The following is a 26,946-nucleotide window of genomic DNA, read 5'->3' as shown; positions in this document are numbered from 1 at the left end:
TTCCCTATCAGTATGTCTTTGGAGTTTGGGAGGAAAATGGAGAACCCGGAGGAAACCCACACAAACACTGGGAGAACATACAAACTCCTTGCAGAAGTTGTTCTTGGTGGGATTTGAACCCAGGACCCCAGCGCTGCAAAGCAACAGTGCTAACCACTGAGCCAGAGTGCGGCCCACTTGTAACAAGGAAATGGCTGCCCAGTACCATTAAATAGAAGTGAAAAAATAAAAACAAATGTTTTACACCATCACTACCATTTTATGACATGTGCCAACATCAATCTTTGGCAATTAGTGGTGAGAAGGTGTAGAGCGTAAAAAGTACAAGGTGGCCTAGTAGAGACATTAAAGTTGCACATAGAGACCATGCGGCTCCATAATACATAGTGGGGCCTGTGCACACATTGCATATTTGTCTCTTTTTTTTCTGTGCAGATTTGTCACAAAACCTGAAGGATTTTTTAGTATCAGCAAAATGAATCAGAACCCTGAAGTCTCATGCACAAGTTGCAGATTTCGGCACAATTTTTACCCATACTAATGAGAAGGGAAAAATCTCAAGAACGCTTTTATTTTGCGCAGCGTTTTTCTTGCCAAGAGGTGCCAAAATTTCTACAAATTCTTAAATGTGTGCACATAACCCTAAGGCTTTACTCACCCATCAGTACTTTTGATCAGTATTTGTAGGAGTGTCTCCAAAACACAGAACAGGGGTCAATCTTTCAATTATATTTTTTCTCTAAGTCCCACTCCTAGTTTTGGTATACAGACACTGACTTGTGAATAAGCCCTAACAGACTCCATATGATGCTAAATGGTGCCATTTTTGTCCCCATATTATGGAGATTTCTCTTTCCTGGCAGCAATGCTTCTTGGCAAAAAATGTCCTCTTACATGTAGTAGGTGTAATAATAATATTAGTAAATACTTCCAATTAGAAATGTAGTATAGCTCTTCAGATTCACTATGTCACTTACCCCATGTGCAGGGCATTGCAGCAGGTATCCATGGTTAAGACCACTAGCAACTAACTGTCACTATATGAGTGGTTGTAATGATGGATATCTAAATGCAATGCCCTGCACATGGGGTAAGTGACCTAACGAATCAGGAGAACTATGGGAGATGGGAATACCCCTTTAATACAAAATGCAGAATGTACAAATGGACATGAATGAACTGTGAGGCATATGGCGGGACGTTAAGACCCTGAAATCTAGGGGTGCAGTATGGTACTCTGAGGTCATGGTGCATAACATTTCAATCAACAGCTACTAATTACTAGAGATTCAGACTATATCCTTGGTGCCCAGCAGCTGCAAGGTGCACCGTCCAGCTCCAAATGAAAAGCTTCCTTACATAATCCAATCCCCCCTCTTCCGCGGGCTGCAGCTGCGTACAGACTGGGCGCTACCTGAAATCACACGCACCGAACATTCCAGAAAAAAAACCTCTAAACAAAAACAAATATGCAAAAAAAAAAAAAATAAATGAATAAAACTCCATGAATAGAAAGGCAGAAAACGCAAATAGATCTTGATTAAAGTTTGTGACACATTCAACGTTAATGAGGCAAAGACGGCGTAATCTCATTAGCAGATCTGTGTAATCTGTCTGTAGCGTAGAGGAAAAAAAGTAACGAAGATAGAAAACAACAGAACATCAATAACAATGTCCTGGAAACGAGTGCGGAACAAAAGTATAAGAAATCAGAAGAAGCTCATTGAGCCAATTGCTTGAGACACAAACCTGGATCCTCGGGGCAGATGACACTTCCCACGTAGGTGGAAATCCAACGGTTCCTAAACATGGTTTCTGGCGCGTTATCCCAACGTCTATACCCGGGAGCAGAGCAGATGCACACAGGAGCGCGGCTCTAGGCCCGTTCCAGCAGAGAGACAGAGCAATTTCCCAATCCTGCACTGAAGCCGTCAGGCTGGAGAGACTAAGCACAGCGAGCGCATAGCAATGGGCTGGGAAGCCGGAGCAAACCAAGCCAGTAATCAGATTACAGACAGAAATTAGGCGCTCAAGTGCAGATTGGGTCAGAGGCTGAAGATGCTGCTGAAAAGTGCAGTTTGGGCCAAAATTACAACAGATGCTTCAGAAAAAGACACAAAGAAAAGACTAAAAGGAAGTGAAAAAAAATCCAAGACGGGGGAAAAAAAAAGTTGTTACTTCCAGGAGTATAAACTTCTAATCAGCTGCCAGGATAGTGCAAAGATTGCTAATAAAACAGCCAGGTAGGAAGGTGCAGCCCTGTACGGACTACACACAATCAGAGCATCAGATGGGTGTCACCGCTGCACATGTGGTTTACATCATGTGTAATGTCAGACAATCTCGTCATTAAATACCAGAAATGACAGGGGTAGTCATGGAGAATGATGGAAAGACAATGCGTGGGCTCAGCTGCTCCACATAATTGATTAGGCTTCAACCTAGATTCATTCAATGACCGCAACATGGGATACATACTGAATAGAAGATATTGCCATCTTATAACTAAGCTGCGGGGGTTAAAAAAGGAAACCGAAAAAAAAAAAAAAAAAAACCGCTATTTATGCAACATTGTAGCCATCATCAGATTTGAGGAATACATTTTGATTAAAGAGAGGACTTGTCATTTGCTCTAAAAAAAAATTTTCAGCCAAATACCTTGCAAAAATCCCTGCGCTCCGCTGATTCTCCCGCTCTTTTCGGATTTGTGCTGCATTGCTCCATTGCAGAGATATTCATATTTGTTTCTTCCGGAGTGCATTCTTCACTGAGGGTGGGGGTGTGAAGGGGGGATTGTGTCCTTTCACCCTTTCTTTCCAGGTGTTGCCAATCAGATGACGATCTATGATTGGCAGCGTCTGGGAAGGAGGGGTGAAAGCGCACACCTCCAGATCAGACTGAAGAAATGCCCAGTTGGACTGCAAGGAGAGATTTCACATACTGCACTGCAAAAGAAACAAAGTGAATATCTCTGCAATGGAGTGGAGTATCACATAATGGAAAAGAGCAACAGAAATCAGGGGATCTCAGGGATTTTTTTACAAGGCATTTACCGTATATGCTCGTGTATAAGCAGACTCTTTCAGCACATTTTTTATGCTGAAAAAGCCCACCTCGGCTTATACTCGAGTTTATACTGAGGCTGCGTGCCCACGTTGAGGATTACAAGCGTTTTTCATGCGGAATTTCCGCAGCGGAAACGCTTGTAAAACGCTTGGTAATCCGCACCCCATGGTCCCCAATGGGATTCCGCAAGTTCTATGCACATGCTGTGGATTTTTCCGCAGCGTTTATGCTGCGTTCAAAAATCCGCAGCATGTCAATTAATTTTGCGTTTCCGCAAGCGGAATTGCCTTTGTCCAATGCATAAAAAACGCAAGGCAATTCCGCATGTGGAAAACGCGCGATAAACGCGAGAAAAACGCGTGCGGAATTCCGCATGCGTTTTTCCGGGAGAGGACTTGCAGAAATGAAGCAGAAATTTTCTGCTTCATTTCTGCAACATGGGCACATAGCCTTACATTCCGTCTGTGGTTGGTGGGGTGGATGGTGGGGTGGAGGGTGAGAGTGGTGGCGGAAGAGCGCGGCACAGGCAGTAGCGGTAGCCGGCTGCTGCAGTGATCACTAAAAAGAGCTTACCTCAGCGTCTGAGGGTGCATGGCAGTGACATCATATGCTGCGCAGATGCTGAGATCAGCTGCTGACAGAACAGGACGCAGAGCTGGAGCAGAGGGAAGGAAGGCGAGTCGAAGTGTTTATACCAGAACTGGGGATGGGGGAGCCCAGGCACCCCAGGACTGGGGATGGGGGAGCCCAGGCACCCCAGGACTGGGGATGGGGGAGCCCAGGCACCCCAGGACTGGGGATGAGGGAGCCCAGGCACCCCAGGACTGGGGATGAGGGAGCCCAGGCACCCCAGGACTGGGGATGAGGGAGCCCAGGCATACCAGGACTGGGGATAAGGGTGCCCATGCATACCAGGACTGTGGAAATGTGCCAGTAGCTGCTGTATTTCCCACCCTAGGCTTATACTCGAGTCAATAAGTTTTCCCAGCTGTTTGTGGTAAAATTAGGTGCCTCGGCTTATATTCAAGTCTTATACTCTAGTATATACGATAACTACTTTTTTTCAGCATGTGACAGATCCTCTTTGAAAAATTGTATCGTCAGGAATCCAATTTGTTATGCTCTGCAATAATAATTAGGTATTCACATTTTAAGGTACAATGAAGTTTAGGCAGAGTTCACAGGATGTGTTGACAAGATGTGTTTTTGCTGTGATTTTCCAGAAACGCAGCAAAGGTGCAGTGTTTTTGGTGATTTGGCACAGGATGCTGTATATATCAATTCATGACCAATATATCAATTTTTGAGGTGTATGGACTTAGAAAAAAAAGCACCAAATTTGACCACTGAATGAAAGTAAACACAAAAATTCAAATATCACATTTTTTAAGCCGAAGAAATCCACGTGGATAAAAAAAAAAGTCAAATCCGGTTGCCGCGTCCCCAGATGTGCGCATTTGCTTGGAGCCAACAGCCGGAAACACAAATCCAAATCATCTTTGTCAGCTAGATGTCCACGTAACTTTACCTCTGGATTCTCCCCAGCAGGTCGTCAATATACGAAGCCACTATTCAGAGATGCTGTGAAAAGATATCGCCTCATCGTAAACTCCTTCAATAGATGTCATAAAAAACATTTGCAAAAGGAAACACCTTTTCATTTTTAACAACTGCTAAGGGTTCACGTATATAAGGGTATGTTCACACACAGGTTTTTGACATGAATTTTTCATCCAGAAAAATTCAAACAAGTTGAGATTTTTTTTTTTTTATATATGGGGCCTTTTTTTCTGCTTTAGTTTGCCGAGTGGCCAAATTTAAAGCATTTTTTTTCCAAGCAGCGACACCTCAAGAATTGATAGCAGCTACGCTCTTAACCCGTGAGTGCAACGTGCCGATACAGTTAATGTCTCCCTGCTCTGCCACTCTCCGTTCTGTAGGTGGCTTCAGTCCTGCGGCCTACAGAATGGCAGGTCCACAGCTGTCTGCTGCTGGACTCGCTGGGGTAAGAAGAGTATATGAGGTTTATTTATTTATTTTTTTAAATTGTGTTATGGCCATAATAAGTGTGTGTGTGTGGGAGCGCTAAGGGGTCCGCACACAGTGTGGGGGGAGGGAGCCGCTAAGGGGTCCGCATACAGTGTGGGAGCATTATACTATAGGTGAACTATAAGGGGGGGGTACTCGGGACATTATTAAATGTTGGACACTTCTTGGTTTTGGGCACTCAGAGGGTATTATTTTCTAGGGCAAAATGTGGACATTGTTTTATAGGGCACTTGATAGCTTGCTTCTTTTTAGGGTAAGTTTTTTTGTGGGTTTTTTTTGCATGAATTTTAGGGCAGATTCTGCTCCAAAATCCACATGAAAAACAGTTTTAAATACGCTTCATATTTATGTCAGTGGGAGAACTCTTTCACGTAGAAAATTGGAATAAATATGCAAAAATTGTCTCTTCTGAGAGGAAGAGGACTAGAACTCTAGCGCCACCTATTGGAAGAAGCAATCCTACAAGTCAATATCAACCCTTTAACCAGCCTGTGTGCCCACTATGCGTTTTTCAAGCGTTTTTGATGAGGAATTTCCGCAGCGTAAACGCTTGATAATCCATGCCCCATGATCCTTAATGAAAATCTGCACGTTCTGTGCCCATGCTGCGGAACTTTCCGCAGCGGATTTTCCTTGCGGAAAAATCGGCAGCATATCCATTATTTGTGCGTTTCTGCATGCGGATTTGAGGTCCCAATGCATTTGAAAAACGCAAGTCAAATCCGCATGTAAAAACACGTCAAAAACGCGTGTAAAATCCGCAAGCGTTTTTACTGCCAAGAACATGCAGAAACGCTGCAGAAATTTTCTGCTTCATTTCCGCATCGTGGGCACATAGCCTTAGGATAAAAGCCAAATTAGAATCTCAACTTGTAGACACTGTTCGGGGTGTTGCCCTTCATCAGTGCAAAGTGTGAGCTCTGGTTTGGCTGGGTGAGCGGCTTCTGGCCGGGATCCAAGGTGTAACGTTTCTCCTTGTGGAGAATGACAAGCCAATGTGAGGAGGCTTATAGGCCGTGCAATGCTCCTCTGGTAAATTAAATATACAAATTGCCTCTTAAAAAAAGAATAAAAGGACTAGAACTCTAGTGCCACCTACTGGAAGTAGAATAAATGCTTTAAATTTGACTACCGAATCAACTTAAACAGAAAAAAGAAAAATGAACACCTCATACACAAAAAAAAAAAAAGTTGGTCATTTGAAACCATCTTTCAGCCATAAAGAAAACAAATTCTCCATAAAACATATCCTTAGGGGTCTTACAGACGTGTGCTATCCAAATAAAAATCTTACAGCTCACTGGCCAATGTAAAGCCCCCCGTCTCACATAGCGAGATCGCTGCTGAGTCAAGGTTTTGGTGACGCAACAGCGACCTCACCAGCGATGTCGCTATGTGTGACACTTTGCAGCGATCAGGCCCCTGCTGTGAGGTCGCTGATCGCTGCAGAATGTCCTGGACCATTTTTTGGTCTTTGCCCTCCCGCTGGTCAGCACACATCGCTGTGTGTGACCAGCGGGACCAGCGATCAGGCTGGTAACCATGATAAACAGCGGGTTACTAGGGGCCCACGCGCACTTAGTAACCCGCTGTTTATCATGGTTACCACTCTGCTACGGTGAGCGGTAACCTCCCGCTCATCGTAGCAGGCTCGTAACCATGATAAACAGTGGGTTACTAGGTGCGTGTGTGCCCCTAGTAACGCGCTGTTTACCATAGTTACCAGCCTGCTCCTGCTTCAGCAGGCTGGTAACCAGGAGCAGGACATCGTGGAAAGATTCTTTCCACGATGTCGCTGCTTCCCTGATCGTTGGTGAGCCTGCCTGTTTGACAGCTCACCAGCGACCACATAGCGACGCAGCAACGATCGCTGACAGGTCATATCGTTGTCGGGATCGCTGTAGCGTCGCTATATGTGACGGGGCCTTAATTCAATAGGGCTGTTCAGATCAGTTTTTTTTTTATATGGCCCAAGTTTCTGTATGGAAAACAAAACAATAATTGCAGCATGCACTATTCTCGCCCTTAGATCGGATAAGACTCGCCCTTTCCAAGTCTTTGGTGTGCAAAAAAAATAAAATGAACACATTGGATCCCATACAGAACATCAGCATTGCATCCGATTTCTACAGACCGATTTGCCATCATCAATACGGGAAACTGAATTTGATCACGTCGATTTTAAAATGTTGATGCATAAACACAAATGTCACAAGGACGTAAAATACGGACACACGGATGGAACATGGACGATAGTAGTCCTAGTTTTCTGGATGAAGAGTGTACGATTCTTCATACGCTCATCTAACAACCAGCTTTACTTGGAATAGAACAGAACCAAGCACGTTTTCTCAATGAGGGATTTAATATGAAACAAAAAAAGACAAAAGCGATGCTTCATAGTGTAGAGCTTTATGGTTAAGGCCAAGTTCACACAAATGGAAAAAAAAAATCATTGATTTTTAACCCATTGAAAATTGGCTTTTTTTTTTTTCTTTTTTTAACCTGCCGGCCATCTATATTGCATTTGTAAATTTTATTCACTGCTGCTGGATAAAAACAAAGACCAAAAACTATTTCCTATCTTAACGTATCCTTTTGTCTTTTGCACACCTGTACACTTTAATAGGAAAGTCGCATACGAAAGAGTAAACTGCTGCATACTGCAACTTTTTCAGCAGATATTTGGCCCGTGTTATAAAAAAAAAAAAAAAAACACAAAACAAATGGACCTCTGAGCAGATCGAGTGTTGTCAATTTTTTCCGTAAGGTGGTGTGCACAGCGAGTGTAAGCAGAACTGCTCAGCTTGTGCTTGTAACAAGAACAACTCTGTCCAAAATCTTGTAAAGACAGGACCAGCGGCTGCCGCTCCTTATGCTGCCGGTTATGCATGACAATCACAGTAAGTGCAGTGAAGCGTAGAAGAGAAACAAGGAATCACTGAGCGCTGCTGGAAAAGATGACAGCTCACGTAGATGTATGGCCGCTCTGACACTCCACTTTTCACCACCAAAAAAGTGCCTTCATCAGCCTTTTATTTGATCACAACTTGTGTTTGATGAGGAAACGTGTAACCTCAATAAAGTAACTATACTGCTACCTATTAGTCGTCATCTTTTCCAGCAGCGCTGAGTACCCTATGACCCCAATGGCCAGTATATGTGCATCCAGATCTGCTTTTCTGTGCTGCGCTGCTCACAAAAGTCACTGTTTGCAGACATGCGGGATAGCTGTTTGGTAGACCTGGTACTAACTCACCAAGCTGGACGGCGGCCGCAAGCCACAAACCATGGGCCTGTGAGCCAAAGGTAGGAAGGACCCCTGATCTACTGCAAATAAACTGGAAGCGTATTCAGAGTATTTAGGCTATGTTCACACATCATGGTTTTTTCAGCTTTTTTTATGCAAATTTTCTGTGGCCTTTTGCAGGACCAGCAAAGTCTATGAGAAACCAGAATTCTCTGTTCACACATCATGATTTTTTTTGTTCAGGATTTTCTGCCTTGCATGTTTTTTTGGGAAAATAGAACATGTCACTTCTTTCAGCGTTTTTTCACCCATAGGAAGTAATGGGTGGTGAAAAAAATGCATCAAAATTTGTATCAGCGTATTTTCAGTGTTTTTGACACCAAAATTGAATGGGGTTCATTTTTTTTTCACAGAACTATATGTACATGCATAAAAAGAGACAGGACAGTGAAAAAAAAAACTGCAAGAAAAATCCTGAACAAAATGCCCTTGAAGATCGGGTTTTGCTGCAGAAAATTGACGCCAAAAAAACACATGATGTGTGAACATAGCCTTAGGGTATGTGCACACACGTTGTGTTTTATCTGCACCAAAATCTGCAGATGACTTTTCTCTGGCAGGAGCTTAGCTGCGTCAAAAACGCAGGTTTAGCTGCGTTTTTGGTGTGTTTTTGCAGCGTTTTTTCACTGTCATCCTGTCTATCTAGTAATGCACATAAAGTTCTGTGAAAAAAAAAAGACTTCCATTCTATTTTGCCATCAAAAACGCTGCAAATACGCAGCAAAGTACGCATGTGCGTTTTTTGGTGCGTTTTTGCTGCATATTTGTAGCATTTTTTCATCCCCCCATTACTTCCTATGGGTATGTTCACACACGTTGTATTTGCCGCGTATTTGCAGCAGATTTTTATGTAAATTTTCAGCTGCGTCTGGCAGTACCAGCAACGTCTATGAGAAACCAGAATTCATTGTTCCCATGTTGCTTTTTTGTTTGCTGCATATTTTCAGTGATTAGAAAAATGCTGAAATAAGTGACATGTCACTTCTTTCAGCGTTTTTTCAGCATTTCTTTCACCCATAGGAAGTAATGGGGGGGGGGGGTGAAAAAGCGCTACAAATAAGCAGCAAAAAACGCAGCAAAAAACGCACCTGCGTACTTTTATTTGAAGCGTTTTTGATGGGAAAATAGAATGGGAGTTTTTTTTTCACAGAACTTTATGTGCATTACTAAATAGAGACAGAAGGACAGTGAAAAAAACCGCTGCAAATACCGCAGCTAAACCTGCTCCTGCCAGAGAAAAGTTATCAGCAGATTTCGTGCAGAAAACGTGCAGAAAAAACACAACGTGTGTGCACTTAGCCTATGGGTGAAAAAAAGCTGAAAGAAGTGACATGTCACTTCTTTCAGCATTTTTCTAATCACTGAAAATACGCAGCAAACAAAAAGCAACATGTGGGAACAGTGAATTCTGGTTTCTCATACTCTTTGCTGGTACTTCTAGACGCAGTTGAAAATTTACATAAAAATCTGCAGCAAAGCACAACGTGTGTGCGCTTACCCTTACAGCCGTTTTTGACGCCTCCTGACGAAGCTGAAGCGAAACGCGCGTTGAGGCGTTTGGTTGACTGCCACCATAAGTCTCAGGTCTCCTACCATGACTCAAGGTATCTATATTGAACTTACATCTACTCCACTGGTTAGCATGTCATATTACTACTATTAGATGATCGAATTACATGCTAGTTATTACCTTACATGCACTATTCTAGCATAAATACCTCTTTGTATGTATTAACTATATTTGATATATTTGTATCACAGGCAATGGAGTGATTATAGCGACCTGGGACTGTTAGTGCAGTCTTGTTCTTGTCACTTATTGGGATTATAAACCCTGAATCCCCTATTGTTTTAGCTGTTATTTTCCCTACACCGATTATGTGATGTCTCATATTAAGAAATATTTTTGTATTTAATAAAATTATAATATACTCTATATCTCCGATGTGTCTTAGGTATTTATTGATTATCCCTCGTTATGCTATTATTCATACGATTACCCTAACGATGCCTATTAAGACTTTAAGTTAGGCTTTTTTTTTTTTTTTTAGCCGTTTTTTTATGCATAATCCACTCCAAAATTAAACATACCCTAGAAAGAGGCACTCCAGCGTTTTTGGGGGCTTTTTTTTTTTCAGCGCTGGAGTGGTGCTTTAAATGCAAGCCCCCTGCCCCCGTTCTTATACTCACCCTCCAGTGTCTTCACAGTTTTTTCAGTTCCGCTCCAGGCCTGCGGCGCCATCTTGTGACAGTTTCTGACTGGCTGGAAGTCAGAAGCTACATTACACAGTCTCAAGAAAGAATGGCGGGAGAGACGCTGGAAACGGATGAATGCGACGGCGGCAGGCGAGTATCAGACGGAGGAATTACTGTACATTTAAAGCATCACTCCTGCGTTGTTGTTTTTTTTATTGCACTGCTGGAGTGGTGCTTTCCCCAGTCTCACAAGAAGAGTTAATGCATTAATCTGCTAAACGAACATCAGCCCTGTATAGCAATTTCATCTAGGATCCCTGTTATTATGCAGGCTTGCCACTTAATTTAGTGAGCAGCCATTAGCCAGCAGGCGAGATCTATCATACGACATACTAGGGCCACTATATGGCGGCACATAGAATGCTTATTCCTCCATAAAACAAAATAATAAGAATTCCATGTTGTGGTGACATAAAACAGATGCAAAAGTCAATATAATTCTATACAATGTACTGCAACTGCAGGATTATTCCAACCCATACAGTAGGACCATGGAGAAATGTATGTAGTAAGCAATGCGCCCTCTTGCATTAGATCAGCCTTTCAGAAATCCAATACTACAATATTGGCTATAAATAAATGTGGCTAAAAAATGTCCACTTCACAAATGACCTATGACTAAGGCTACGTGCACACGGTGCGCTTTTTCCGCACAGAAATGGGCCAAAACCTCATTGTAATCCTTATCCCAGCATTTCCTATGAGACTTTGGAAGATCTGTGCACATGATCAGGAATTTTCCTGATCGGATTTCATGTGCGTTTAAATAAGCAGCATGCCAAATCTTTGTGCGGATTTACTGGAGTTTTTCCTATAGAATGGCACTGGAAAAAACACATGGCAAATAAGCATGCAAAAACGCACAAAAAAAGAATTTCCTCAGCGTTTTTGCTGCCAAGAGGTGCAGAGCCTCGCAGAAACGCTGCAGAAATTTCTGCAAATACTAATCGTGTGAGATCTTCTGGTACATGAAAATAACAGAGCAATATTCTTCATGGTTTTGGATCAGATTTTCATCAGTCAGCATTGCTGGTTTCCACCCCCCCCATCAGGGTTTCATTATTTAATATGAAAATTGCTTCTTCAGAGAGGAAGAGGACTAGAACTCTAGTATCACCTATTGAAGGTAGCAATCCTAAAAGTGAATACTGACCCTTTAATGAGCCTTGTCACATGACTTAGAATAAAAGCCAAACCAGAAACTCAATTTGCAGTCAAGTGTTTCAGGGTGTTGCTCTTCCTCAGTGAAAAGAATGAGATCTGATTTGGTCATTATATATCCATAGTATATATATATACACACACACACACACACACACACACACAAAGTGCTGTGTCTCGGACTGCAGCCTGAATGGGAAAGACATATGACGTTTCGTTCACAGAACAAGGCTCCATAATCCGTGGACGTCTCTATTATTGGTTACTATTGAGTGAATATCACCTGTGTAACCCCTGTGTGGGGACTGTGATTACTGCTCGAGTGTTTCAATCTACACACGGTCCATTGAATGAGTTCATGTTATTACATTTCATTTCAACACTGCTACATCGTGTTGCAGACTGCTAGGTGTCTGACATGCACTTGGGACCTTTATTTGAAGAGTATAGGGTTCATCTACTATATTCAGACAACATGAGTACGGACCTTGTCTGAGTTGCTGTGAATGTCCAGTTATGCTCTTTAAATAACACGCATATCTATAACCAATATCTATAACCAATCCTCCCATAAGTTTTGAGAGATTATATCCCAAGTTATATATTTTTATTTTTCTATGTATGATGGTTTAGTGGCTATTAGGGGGGAGTCGACGTGGAGCGGGGGCACCAAATCGCCTCACTAGGGTATTAACCTGCCTAACAGCGGGTGGTTATCAGCATACTAAGGGACTACTAGGGACAGCCCGAGTCCGATCTCTCTCTTTGCCCTCCTGATACCCGTCACCTCAATGGGATGATATTCATTTTAATGGGTTGTGTCTGGTTGGTATAATAACCAAAACACTTTTAGCTGTCTGCTTCATCTAGGCTGGCTAATCAAAAATGATGAGGAAACCCCACGTCATTTTTTAAAATTATTTATTTAGTTCCCAGCTGCAACATGGTTGTCAGATGCGTCAAGGCTTCTTCCCCATGCTGTTACATTCAATTTGAGCGCTGTTTACATCCATTTCAGCGATTTTCCTGCCTCTCAGCCCTCCCTGCACAGGACTTTGATGTGTGCTTTAGAGGAAACCTAAAAACCACCAAACCCTGGCCCATAGGCCAAATCTGGCCCGCAGGGTGATTATATTTGGCCTGCGACACGAGAACCACCACCTCTATGCGGGGCCCATTATCCCGTACGGAGGACTACGCGGGGCCCATTATCCCGTACGGAGAACTACGCGGGGCCCATTATCCCGTACGGAGGACTACGCGGGGCCCATTATCCCGTACGGAGGGCTACGCGGGGCCCATTATCCCGTACGGAGGGCTACGCGGGGCCCATTATCCCGTACGGAGGGCTACGCGGGGCCCATTATCCCGTACGGAGGGCTACGCGGGGCCCATTATCCCGTACGGAGGACTACGCGGGGCCCATTATCCCGTACGGAGAACTACGCGGGGCCCATTATCCCGTACGGAGGACTACGCGGGGCCCATTATCCCGTACGGAGGACTACGCGGGGCCCATTATCCCGTACGGAGAACTACGCGGGGCCCATTATCCCGTACGGAGGACTACGCGGGGCCCATTATCCCGTACGGAGGGCTACGCGGGGCCCATTATCCCGTACGGAGGGCTACGCGGGGCCCATTATCCCGTACGGAGGGCTACGCGGGGCCCATTATCCCGTACGGAGGGCTACGCGGGGCCCATTATCCCGTACGGAGGGCTACGCGGGGCCCATTATCCCGTACGGAGGGCTACGCGGGGCCAATTATCCCGTACGGAGGGCTACGCGGGGCCCATTATCCCGTACGGAGGGCTACGCGGGGCCCATTATCCCGTACGGAGGGCTACGCGGGGCCCATTATCCCGTACGGAGGGCTACGCGGGGCCCATTATCCCGTACAGAGGACTACGCGGGGCCCATTATCCCGTACAGAGGACTACGCGGGGCCATTATTATGTATGGGGGACTGAGTCGGGCCTATTATCCTGTATACTGGTGGGCGCTCAACTTTGTCCAAGTTTTTCATTTTGGCCCTCTATGTGTTTTGAGTTTGACATCCCTGCTCTAAAGACAGCGTTAATGCTGCAGCTTTTAAGCACAGCAGCCCTGTGCTGCGGCAGTCTCTCCATCACGTCCCTTCATAAATCACTAACTAGCAGGGAAACAGAAGGTTTCACCTGAATGGCCACGCAGTTTTGCAGGTGAAACAGCAGCTATTGTACAAGATTCAGAGGAAACTAGTGGAGAGTCGGCTGCTGCGGTTAAAAGCCGCAATACAATTGCCGTATTCACATAAGGCCGCAGTGCAGCGTTTTGTCGCCCAAGAGATAATTAAAACATACAAAAAACATAATTTGCAGCAATGCTTGAAAACCTGTGAAGGCAGCATTAAAATCTGCTGATTGTCTCTATTGTAAATCCCGACTCGAACTCTCACTTTGGGGTCTGGGAGAACAACCTGCTTAGTTTATACCTCAAGTCCCCATTATTAAATCACACACAATAGAAAAGAAGAATGAAAGGAAAAAATGTTCGGGAACAAAACCTCACAAAACCCACAACAGTCTTCAGGATCTCAGATCTTTAGTGTTGGCACTGAAGTAAATCATGAATTGTAAATACACAATTGGAAGGCATTATATATGAGGTGGGGCCTGGTCACCAGGGCTGTGGAGTCAATAAGCCAAACCTCCGACGACTCAATTTCCATGACTCCGACTCCCTCATTCATGGCTCATGTTTAAGTGATAAATTTACTGCAGCACAGATTCATCTCCGCTAAAAGTCTAGACCCTTAGATCAGGAATAGGACAGACATTTATAGGACATTTCATAACTTTCCCAAATTCTTATGAAAAAATATTCCCCACAAACTGCATTGAACTACTGTACCCAACTCCGACTCCATCACGCTTTTTATTTCAGTTTCATGTATGTACTTGAAAAACTCCCATCATACATAATAAATCCATAGGGCTCCACTAATAACACTGAGGCCAAAAGAGGGTCCTTTTAGCCACTATAAAGGCAGTTTATATAGGTACTTGTACAGGTGCTGTATTACTGCACGACTCATAATACATGTGCATGAAGCCTTATAATATGCAAATGTTTAAATGTGGTTCTTATAACATCTGGATCATCTAAAGATAGTAGTCAGGAGGATGGAGCACTTTCCAAATCCTAGCTTCTACCAGCGATCACTAATGCTACTTTAATGGGAAAATGTCAGTATTCACACATGGAAGTAGTGGTGCTTGCCCACCAATTAAAAAAAAAATAATCTAAAAATACATAATATCTGCTTTGCCAACCATGAGAAATCTAGCATAGAATATCTAAAATCAGCTTGAGTGTGCATTGGGGGTGGGTCAATAAATTTGACCACAGCAGTGCCCCCAGTGTACTTCCATCCTTATTTGCATATGGCTTCTACACTAGATTTCTTATGACTGGGACACTGGATCTGTACAAAAAAGGTATTACCTCTACTTCCATATGTAAAAACATGCTGACAACTTCCCTTTAACACTCATGTTCACAGATAATAATGAACATACCAAGGAGCAGAAGCATTTATTGGTCAATTTACAGCCGAGAATACAGGGGTGTAACGATCGCGGTCGCAGAGGATGCGACCATGACAGGCCAGTATTTGAGGACGCATATTCAGATGAAATGTATTGTGGCACAGAGGCTCGCTGGTTCCCTGCGCTGTAATACAAGCCGTCGGTCAATCAGGGGCCGGTGGTAGACGTCAGCCCAAATTGGGGGACATTATCCCAGGGAACGAAGACATTATTACAGGAAGAGTCCCGGAATGGGGGATATTATTACAAGAAGGGTCCCGGAATGGGGGATATTATTACAAGAAGGGTCCCGGAATGGGAGATATTATTACAAGAAGGGTCCCGGTATGGGGGATATTACAAGAAGGGTCCTGGGAATGGGGGATATTATTACAAGAAGGGTCCTGGGAATGGGGGATATTATTACAAGAAGGGTCCCGGAATGGGGGATATTATTACAAGAAGGGTCCCGGAATGGGGGATATTATTACAAGAAGGGTCCCGGAATGGGGGATATTATTACAAGAAGGGTCCCGGAATGGGGGATATTATTACAAGAAGGGTCCCGGAATGGGGGATATTATTACAAGAAGGGTCCCGGAATGGGGGATATTATTACAAGAAGGGTCCCGGAATGGGGGATATGATTACAGAATAGGGATCATTACTACATGGGTGGTGAACACGCATGTCTTATTAGGATCTGGAACGCTACAAAGGGCCCACACATCTGACCAACATGCAGGTGGAGGTCCAAATTTTGCACTGGGGCCCATCGGTCTCTAGTTATGCCACTGCGTGAATATGAATTTTTTACCAACTGTCCACTCGTCCTAACCAGACCCCAAATCCATAAAATACGAGCATTGCAAGCTTCCCAATACACTTTCTAGCACAGAAGGGTCTGGAATGTATTTTTCATCCTTTGTACATTGGTGACTACGGTATATGTAATAAGCAGGTGGCTGCAAATGTTATCAAAGTTATCACTGTTTAGGTAGAACTGACCCTCGCTCAGATGGGTACAGCCTGAGAAAAACACCAATATACGGAAACCCCATTCACCTTTTGTAGGCAATGACATTTGTGTGAGCTCAAGATAAGTCCTGTAAAGATTTATAACAGTTTTTATTAGCAGTAAGGTTGTGCGAATCCCCTACCTGGTGGGTTTTTTGTAGGTCTGTGTGCCAAGTCACATGGCGGCCGGAATTTAATGAATTATATTCCCGTGGGCCTCACGCTACTCTACTAACTTGAAAAGGCAGACTCATGAAATTACATAAGGGATTCATTTTTATTTATTTTTTATTTTTTTTTATCATCTACCTTTAACCCTTTAGATTAAATTATTGAATATTAGCACATCACGACTTTCACAATAACATGCCGCCCATGAGACACAACTTGCTAGAATAGATTTTGCATTTAACTCCAATTTGGAAAGGGGGGGGTATGGTTTCTATTGAGGTCATATCGCTAGCATGTACCACAATTTGCAGATGGGTGGGTGACTTTCTTTGCACAGTTACCGAAAGAGCTGCTTTGCAAGCTGAAGTTCGGTTTGCTCTTTAGATTAGCAAGCGGATGCCTTAAACGTTAAAGTGGTTGTCGGGTCCAAATCGATAAGTCTGCAGTCACTCTGTGTGACTGCAGACTTATGAATCCCCCCCAGCGCATGCACTGTGCGATGGGGGGATTCGCCGTTTTCAGATCCGGTAACAGAGGGCCTGTATGAGTTATACATACTCCTGGCGAGTGGGCGTAGCCTCGCTCTCAATACACTTGGATTTAACGAGGCCACGCCCCATCTAGTGACGTGGGCACGGTCGACTAGATGGCGCGGCCTGGCTCCATACAAGTGTATGGAAGCAAGGCCGCGCCCAGTGGCCAGGAGTATGTATAAAGTATACATAGCCTCCGGTCCCGGGTCAAAAACCAGCGAATCCCCGCAGTGCACAGTGTGCATGCTGGCGGGAATCATAAGTCTGCAGTCACAGAAAGTGACTGCAGACTTATCAATTAGGACCGGACAACCCCTTTAAAGGACCTAACATCTATCATCATCATAGTGTATTCTAGCAGGATGCCATAACATTCTAGGATAGGTGTATATCCGGTTAAAAGGATGCACTATTTTAGGTCTATTACATGGTACCCCAAGATGCTGAAGGAGAACAGGATCAGGACGGTTGTCCAGCTCCCTTCTGAGATCCTATACTCTGGGTGTCACTAACAGGGTGTAAATCAGCATGGTGCACTACATGTAACTGCAGCCCTATCTGTGAGCATGTGTAATACTCAGAGGCACAACCCTAATAAAATGATAGGTGTGTACAAAGGGTTTTTCTGGTGCGATCTCCCCCATGGAGCGCTGTGGCTTACTGATCCAATACGCAGCAGCCTGTATAAGAGCTCATTTAGACAATTCAATAATCAAGAACGAGCAATCAATAGAGCAAAATGATCATTCAGCAGGCGATTGGATTATTCATATTGACAGAGGGAAGAAAAAAATTATATATAGATATGTTCTTAGCAGGCAGAAGGGCCGGGGAATGACAAACAGGCCGCGAAAGGCTAAGCCCCTGAGCAAAGGAGACTACTTAGCAGAAAACTTCAAATGGTGATTAAATGTCACTGGTGTGTCAGGTGAAATACAGTCGCTCTGTATCTGCCTGTAGAAAGTCACTGCGCTTGGCATTGCAGACACCTTCTTAACCCTGCTTCCTTTAAGACCCAGTGGCAACCTCCCTCCTTCTGCTGTTTGACACACCCCTGCATGGGAGTTAAAAACTGTTTGCTCCAAGCAATTTCCGGTGATACTTCCATGTACCTTTGTGCAGGCTTGCAGTACTAGCTGTTGACTGACTTCTCTGGTGCCCTTGGAGTACACTTGGCGTTTCCCCTTTGGTGTTTGCTCAGGCTAAGTTTATCCCCTTTGTCTACCTTGTTGCCTTTAGTTTGTAGTGGGGCCTGACCAGTGCTCAGCCCTCCCCCTCCCTATCTAAGGCCAAGCTCTAGGGACATACACGGTTTAGGGTCCTGCTCTGCGATAGGTGTGGAACCTATATAAGGACAGTAGGGTAGGCAGGGTGATATTAGATCTGCCTAGGGGTCTCCACTTCCCCCTTTACCTAGTGTATGGGCTTCCTCCCCCTCTTCCCTTTGTGTTGCACTTGGTCTTTCCACACCTTGCGTGACATTAAAGAACCACAAAGCGGATTTCTTCACCAAAAGGTATCAATGTGATCAGTATTACCAGCCATTGCAAAATCGTGCCGACAGGTTCTCTTTAACTGACCGCTGATCGGCTTTATATAAACGAATGGCTGACACTCAACAGCCGCGGCCGGCAGGTGTAAATGCACTTATAGTTTGGCTTGGTTTAGTTTTGAGATTTTAGGCAAATCTTATTTCCTGGGATTTGCCTGAAGTGCGGCGGCTTCACGCACAGATTTAAAGAACGCTAAGGCTGTGTGCCCACGTAGCATTTTTCAAGCGTATATGCTGCGGAATTTCCGCAGCGTAAACGCTTGAAAAACGCATGTATATCCGCACCCCATGGTCCCCAATGGGATTCCGCAAGTTCTATGCACATGCTGCGGATTTTTCCGCAGCGTTTATGCCGCGTTCAAAAATCCGCAGCATGTCATTTAATTTTGCGTTTCCGCAAGCGGAATTGCCTTTGTCCAATGCATAAAAAACGCAAGGCAATTCCGCATGTGGAAAACGCGTGATAAACGCGCGAAAAATGCGCGATAAACGCGTGCGGAATTCCGCATGCGTTTTTCCGGGAGAGGACTTGCAGAAATTAAGCAGAAATTTTCTGCTTCATTTATGCAACGTGGGCACATAGCCTTAGTGGAGAATCCCTGCGTCATGCAGTCGCTCAGGGCCTGCAGAAGGCGCAACACAGAATGGCCCATTTTTTCTCAAAGCGCTACTCTAAAGAAATAGTTGAATGAGCATTGAGCTTTATTCGCAGTCTTCTGCACAAACTACTGAGAAGCACATACAATAGCAGAGCTGTAAACAGCTGTCTGAACACATACCTGTACCAGTGCCAACTTTAGCTTAAATCCAAATTAAATTTACCGCAGCGTCGAGCAACAATTAAGAGATTTAGTTTATGTGACTGCTCATCCAAGTGTAAAGAAATAGAGACAAATTCAAACACATCCAGAAATTACCAAGGTTCTTTGTCAATGGTTTATTTTATATACAGTTAATGAAAATGATGAATAATCATAAAAAAAAAAGTTTCATCTTCAAAGAACTGTTTCTGGACACTCATCACAGGCATAACTTTAGGATAATGATTATAACATGTTGATGCATTATAAAAATCCATAATATATGGCGTTTTTATATCAATAAATGAGTTTTCTTTATCACAATCATTGTGCATGATTTTATTTAATAGGCCAGAGAAACGTTACCCCTTAGACCTCAGTCCAGAGCCTCTCACCTAGCCAAATCAGTTCTCATACTTTGCACTGACGAGGGCCAACAGCCCGAAACACCGTGTCTGCAAATTGAGGTTCTGATTTGGCTATGATCCTAAGTCACATTGCACGACTCGTTAAGGGGTTGATTGTGACTTGTAGGATTGCTACTTCCAATAGGTGGCGCTATAGAGTTTAAGTCCTCTTTTTCTCTGAAGAGGCAATTTGCATATTTAAATAGATGGAATTCACATATTATGGTTTTGTCGCTTTGGGAAATCAACCAGATGTTACACGGACATTGGGCTGGACACATCCCAGGAGTAAGGAAGCCAATGATAGAGATTTATGTCTCCCCCATGTGCCCCATGCAACAGATTTATCAATTAGATTCATGATCGGTTAATAGCGGCCCCCATACCCATTCGAATAAAGTCGTCAGAACCCACAAATAACAGCAGACAGTTTAATGTGTATGGGGTCTCCAATGTCTTCCCCAACAGATCATGTTGATGGAGAGAAAGATCCGGCCTGCTAGATTTCCAATGGCTCACTTTTTTGTTCTCTGGGAGAAAAGTCACTGCCAGAGTCGTCTGGAAGGGGTTTCCTCATCGAGAACACAGAAGCGTTCAGGTGAGCCAAGCGTTCCTGTGTATTGGAAAGTCGGGGGAGATAGTCAGGGGCGAAAAAAAAAAAAATAATAAAGTTCAATCTATTTGTCCACCACATATTCCATTATTCCATATAACCAACATCAGGAAATTCAAATTTAGTGAGATACAAAGAGTTGATCCTTATATCCCGGTTAATGTGTACAACGTTCCTGGAACTTGTTCAGTAACCTTGTTAGAGGTTATTTATGTGATCCGAAAACACACTTTGGAAATGCTTGGCATGGGGATGAGATCATCTCTTCAGTAATAAATCTGCTTTTAAATCTCCATATATGAAAAGAAGCCCGTGTCACATATGGCAACACAAGTAGCAACAGGGGAAAACAATACGAGCCAGGTTAGAAAACTGATCTCATTTTAGGACAGAAAAAAATGGATGCCTCAAAGTGTCCAAAAGTCTCCTGGACAGCATGAGCACAACACCACTACCTAAAATTAACGTACGTACCACATGGTCACTTTGAAGACCTGACCTTCTCCACAGCCTGTGAACATGACATACAACCTTCGAACATGTGTCATTCTACAGAAACCACGTGATTGCTAGAGTAGCTTGTTTAAACCAGGTTTTAGCCTCTGTAACCTTCATCAGTGTCATGGACTTGTTCTAGCTGGAGATCTTTAGCAGGCCTGCAAGAACCACCTTAAACACCGTGGAGAAGGACCACGTGGAAACCTGTTGACAATTTAACACAACTGTTTCAAGTGTTCGAAAAATAATTTAAAAGACTCAAGAACCCTAGGTACAGATACAGATGTTAAGTCTTAAGGTCCCAATGCAGCCCTCTATTCCACCAAATCACCCCATACATTTGTACGTTTGGCTCTGCCCTCCAAGTGCCGATGTGTTTCCATTACGAAGTGAAGACTAGGATGATTGTCAGATACCTCTGGTAATAACTTATGTTGCCCAAGAATAAAGATCATCATACACATTAGATAGGTGTTAACCAAACGCTCGACTGGCAGCCATCTAGACGAGCTCTCCATACAAAGGAGGGTTTGTTCGGTCGAGCACTCCTGTGTTTTCTAGGAGAAAGCCACTGCTAGATATGTCTAGTGGTGGCTTATCTCCTGGAGAACAAAAAGATCTGCAGTCCGAAATCGAACATGTCATATCCTTAACTTCCCCGTCAATTGTCCGGGGCCCTCATACACCGTGTTGGCTAAACCTGTCAATATTGGTTGGTTCAGCCCAGATTAGTCTAATAAGTAAATAGGGCTTAAAAGGATCAGGTATAAAAGGGAACCCTGTCACCAGGTTTGACCGATACACCACCTTTCAGGCCTGATATACAGCATTCTACAGTATAATGCTGTCTATATGCTCCCAACCCGACCTGCAAGACAAGAAAAAGCTTTTATTATACTCACCTGGGGGGGGTGGTCGGGTCCGACACATCTGTCACACAAAGCAAGGAGGACAGCATCGAAAGAAGGGAGGCGCCGAACCAGGACCAGCAACGCCCCTCGGACCCGACCGCCCCCCAGTTGAGTATAATAAAAGCTTTTTCTTGTCTTGCAGGTCGGGTTGCGAGCATTATAGAATGCTGTATATCAGGCCTGAAAGGTGGTGGCCGTATCTCATATCGGTCAAATCTGGTGACAGGTTCACTCTAAATGTTCAAGCAACCTAATCCTTTTGTTCTGACATCTGTCATGGGTTGAGAGGACTGCACATAGATGAAATAATTGACCTGGCAATTTTTCAGGTTCAGATAATCTTTTTCTAATGTAAGGTATGGGGTCCTCTACTGCCTTTTTCTTAACGCTCAGTTTGGCAGCGATCCTTCACTGAACATTAGATCTTTGTAATCAGAGACCAAATGCCAAGCATGTCCACCAGGTTAACCCACAGGATCGACTTGAATTCTTGGTTTATTAGTCTACCCCCTACCATTCAAACTGTTAGGACTTGCTTTGACTGGAATAGTTTGAATCATATCTATCATTCATCTACGGCTCTTAGAACGATCACATTTTCCTAAAAAATAAGTTTAGGCAAGTTTAGAAACGCTAGTGAGGTGAATAAATCCCTGTTAAAAATTAAACCTTTATTAATACTATTAAAAGAAAAAGGAAGTAAACTTGGTAATTCATATCCAACAAATACTTATACATATATCTATGTGGTGACCAAATATCTAATTATACATCACATAGAAAACAGAACTGAAAACAAGATCAGACAGGGAGGTATCCTAACGTTTTCACTTAAGGATGCATCCTAAAGATAAGCCCTGCCTGACCTCGCAGGTTGGCACCCTAGATGAAGGATAGGATGCAAGTTATGGCGCCCTAGATAGTCCTGACTAAAGTAAGTCCCCAATGGCAGTGTACCTGAAGAAAAAAAAAAAGAAGAGGATAGAGCATCCAACAATATGGAGCCAAAATCTACTGTAGTCATGCCCAATATATATATAGTCAGGTGTATCTATAACTCCCAATATTCATAAGTGCTCAAACAACTACACAATATATGTTGTATGGAGAAAGTGTCTGAACATATAAAGTGCAAATTGTGTTTAATCCAAATAATATATAGGTATATACCTGTATCCTTAAACCCATATGGGGTAAATAAACAAAACTGGGCCCAAACCAGATGCAAATCGTTACTTCAATAAGAAGGACCCCATATAGATACCAAAGTGCCGTAACTTGGACACGTTTCCCCATTAATACTGGTTCATCAGGTGGAATTAGAAGGTAGTCAATGAGCGGTTTTCTGGTATCATGATGCCAAAGTTCGCCATATTTGGCATCTATTTACAATACGCGGTTTTCCTCTTAGAAAAGTGGATCCCAACCAGTCAGATAGTTCTAAAACTAAATTGTGAATCTACTCGCTCTGTCTAGCAGCGGCTCTCCCCACCACTGCTTTGGTGTCTGTTTTGGCTAAGAAAGCCACTCAGCGCGAGTATCTAAAAGCTTAGTGACTTGGCATTTTCACACCAGTCTCTCTACTTTATGATTAGCTGTGGTGTTCCTTTATCTCCGGGATAGTACCATCACCCTCATCTCTATGGCACTCTTCCTCTGTTTTTTCTATATACCATAGCAATCTGTCTGATGAAGGTCCATGCTATAGACCGAATTACTAACTTTGGATTGCCTTGCTAAATAAACATTCTATATTCTCCATACAAGAGTGAAAGATTTCATATTCTATATACCGTAGTTCTGATGAACCTCATGAGGTCCAAGTATGGAGACAAACACGGGTGACAAAAAGTACCCATCTAAAAGCAGCATAAAAGAAGTTTTAGATCGTTTACGATGCTTAGGTATATCCAAAAGAACACAAAATCGAGCTGTGGAGTCGGTAAGCCAAACCTCCGCCGACGCCTCAATTTCCAAGACTCCGACTCCACAACTCCAACTCCCTCATACATGGCTCATGTTTAAGTGATAAACTGACTGTAGCACAGATTCGTCTCGCCTAAAAGTCTAGATCCTTAGATCAGGAATAGGACATTTCATAACTTTCCCAAATTCTTAGGAAAAAATATTCCCCACAAACTGCATTGAACTACTGTACCCAATTTATTATATATATTTTAGGAGTCGGAGTTGGTCCATTTTATACTGACTCCACCGCCCTGCACAAGATTGAATACAGACTAAAGATAGACACATTAATAATGGGTAAATTGATGGCTGAACAATAGTTGGACCAACAATCTGGTGAACAAACATTTTGCCGGTGCGGCCATATGCACTTTAGTCTATATTGCTCATTACAGAAGTTCAAACTGGTTTCAATGAAACAGTGCAAAGAATTAATCTTTCTGAAAATATTCTGGAAATATTCTTTTACAAAAATATAGTTGCTAATTCACAAACTACCAGATGAAAAGTTATAAACCTGGCCAAACATTCCCAAAGAGGACTGTGGCATCTCTTGGCTAAAACAATTGTCTTAAGTTTCACCCAATGACCATACATTAAAGTTAAAATCTTTATTATAATGAAAGTCATGTGTAGGGTCATCTTAATGTTTCCGGTGATATATTTATAGGTCTGAATAGACCTTCAAATTATTAACAAATGACAAGACCAAAAGCCATCTAGGAAATACTAGAAGAAAAGCTCAAGAAATGCATCAAATTCAATTTACTAATTGGGAATGAACACCATTGGGGAAAAAAATGGTAGAAGAAATCTACATATTAGCCTCAGTGAATGGGCAGATCAAGTGGAAATCCAAGTGTCGGCCTTGGATTTCAACCACAGGCAAATCTTAAAAGGGTGAACATACCCCATAATGTCTATACCAAGTCATTCCTCAAGCAGTACAGTATTATTTGATAATTGTCTTTATACCAGCAAAGCATATGGAAATCTCCAGCCAAACTGCATTTTCTCCTTCCCTTTTAACACTACAAGCCACAAGTTTATTTTTATGGAATTAATGGCCCTAACCCAAGTGTTAAAATATAAATGTGCAAACACAAGAAACCGATCTAAAAATGTATTTTCCAGTCCCTTAGTGGAAAATTGTCTTAATTTGTTTGTGGAGGTCTAATACATAATTTAGAACCAAAATAGCCTGAGTCAACGTGGACTTGATTAAATCTGACTAATAAGGAAAAATACCCCCAATACATAACCAACGTTCCCAACGTAAGAGAATAAAACTTAAGAGTCAACATCTGTAAACGATGACACAAAGGAGACAGTTTTATTGTGTTTTACTACATCATTTTCACCAACTATATGTAATAGGATTTTGGTAAATTTTTCTTTACCAACTTGGACCTAAAGTTCTAGAAAGTGAAGAAAAATTTGCTATATAGCCAAAGTAAAGCCTCCATTACTGCTACAAGTTAACACACTGTGTACACAATCAGGCAATTGAGTATTTTGACCATATTTTTATGCAGATTTTCCAACTCTGCGCTGTATAACTGGATGCAGCAGATCAGGTGATGCGCATTTGTGTAATGAGGAGGGTGCGGCCTAAGGATACAACAACCTTCATCAAGGGGTGCAGAATTATTAGGCAGCTTGTTTTTATGTTTCTTTTTAAGGCAAAATGTGCCAAAAAGATTAATCCAACTCTGAAAAGTCAAAAATTGTTGTTACAAGTCTTACAGATGGATGAAGCACTCATGGAATTGTTAAGATATTGGGGCAATCACAGAAGCATCAAAAGTTTTGTTGCAAATACTCAACTGGTCGCAAAAAATGTGTTGAGAAAAAAAAAAAAAAAAGACGCTCATTAACTACCAAATAAGTATCAAATCTGAAGTGACCAGGAAGCCATTATCCTCCAGTGCTGTCATATTCCAGAACTGCAACCTCCCTGGAGGCCCAGAAGGACAAAGTGTTCAGTGCTCAGAGACATGGCCGAGGTAAGGAGGATAAAACCCAACCAATACTGAACAAGACACAGAAGTACAAGGTGCTCAGTGCTCAGAGACATGACTGAGGTAAGGGGGCTGAAACCCAACCACCACTCAAGACACAGAAGTACAAGGTGTTCAGTGCTCAGAGACATGGCCGAGGTAAGGGGGCTGAAACCCAACCACCACTGAGCAAGACACAGAAGGTGAAACGTCAAGACTGGGCCAAGAAATACCTGAAGACAGATTTTTCAAAGGCTTTATTGAGTAATGAGATGAAAGAGGCTCTTGATGGAACAGATGGATGGACCTGTGGTGGAATCCGTAATTGGCACAGACTTCCACTTAGACTCTGACACCAGCAAGATGGAGGTGGGTAGTACTATGGGCTGGTATTATTAAATAGGAGCTAGTTGGACTTTTTTAGATTGATGGACTCAAAATAAACGCTCTAACATACTGCCAGAAGACACTTTCTTCAAGCAGTGGTACCAAAAAAAGTCAGCATCTTTCAAGAAAACCATGATCTTCTGCAGGACAATGCTCCATCGCAGCATTGAAGTCTCCATTGCTCGGCTGCCAGTAAAGGCCTTACAGATGAAAAAATAATGACACGGCCCCTTCTTCACCGGACCTAAACCCTATTGAGAACTTGTGGGCTTTTCTTAAACCGGAAATTTACGGTGAAGGAAAACAGTCACCTCTCTGATCAGTGTCTGGGGCTGTGGTTGGTGCTGCCCAAAAACTTGATAGTCAACAGATTAAGAAACTGACACTCCATTGATGGAGCTTATGGCTGTTATTAAAAAGAAGGGCTGCTATATTGATCACTGATATTTTTTCGAAAATGTTAGAAATGTATTTTTGGACATTTTGAGTTGTTTAGTGGTTATTCTCACTGTAACAAATGAAAAATGAACAATGAAAAATGAACAATGAAAATGGGAAAATTTAAATTTTTCATAAAGTTGCGGAATAATTCTGCACACAGATAATCCCCTAAGGCAGACAAAAATCTCACTTTTACTTTCTAAAAAATTCAGGTTTATTAATCTTTTGGATTGCT

General features: G+C 42.9%; 1 protein-coding gene across 11 annotated transcripts in view; it reads right to left on the bottom strand.

Moving 5' to 3' along the window:
• The window catches only part of SVIL (supervillin), a 221,523-nt gene that overhangs the window by 123,658 nt on the left and 70,919 nt on the right, over window positions 1-26,946 (bottom strand). For 3 of the 11 annotated variants that reach the window (XM_073677600.1, XM_073677603.1, XM_073677604.1), the window contains exon 1: window positions 1,750-2,193. The exons of 5 other annotated variants lie outside the window; for them this stretch is intronic. In XM_073677600.1, the coding sequence (XP_073533701.1) occupies window positions 1,750-1,810 (61 nt within the window). In that variant the 5' untranslated portion in view covers window positions 1,811-2,193. Of the gene's footprint in view, window positions 1-1,749; window positions 2,195-26,946 lie in introns of those variants that run through there. 3 more of the 11 variants (XM_073677598.1, XM_073677608.1, XM_073677609.1) reach the window with 3 other exon arrangements.

This window comes from Phyllobates terribilis, unplaced genomic scaffold (genome assembly GCF_046119375.1).
Source record: "Phyllobates terribilis strain yellow unplaced genomic scaffold, ASM4611937v1 Scaffold_4__5_contigs__length_816908805, whole genome shotgun sequence".
Classification (NCBI taxonomy): Eukaryota; Metazoa; Chordata; class Amphibia; order Anura; family Dendrobatidae; genus Phyllobates; species Phyllobates terribilis.
This window is presented reverse-complemented; position numbering and strand designations above follow the sequence as displayed.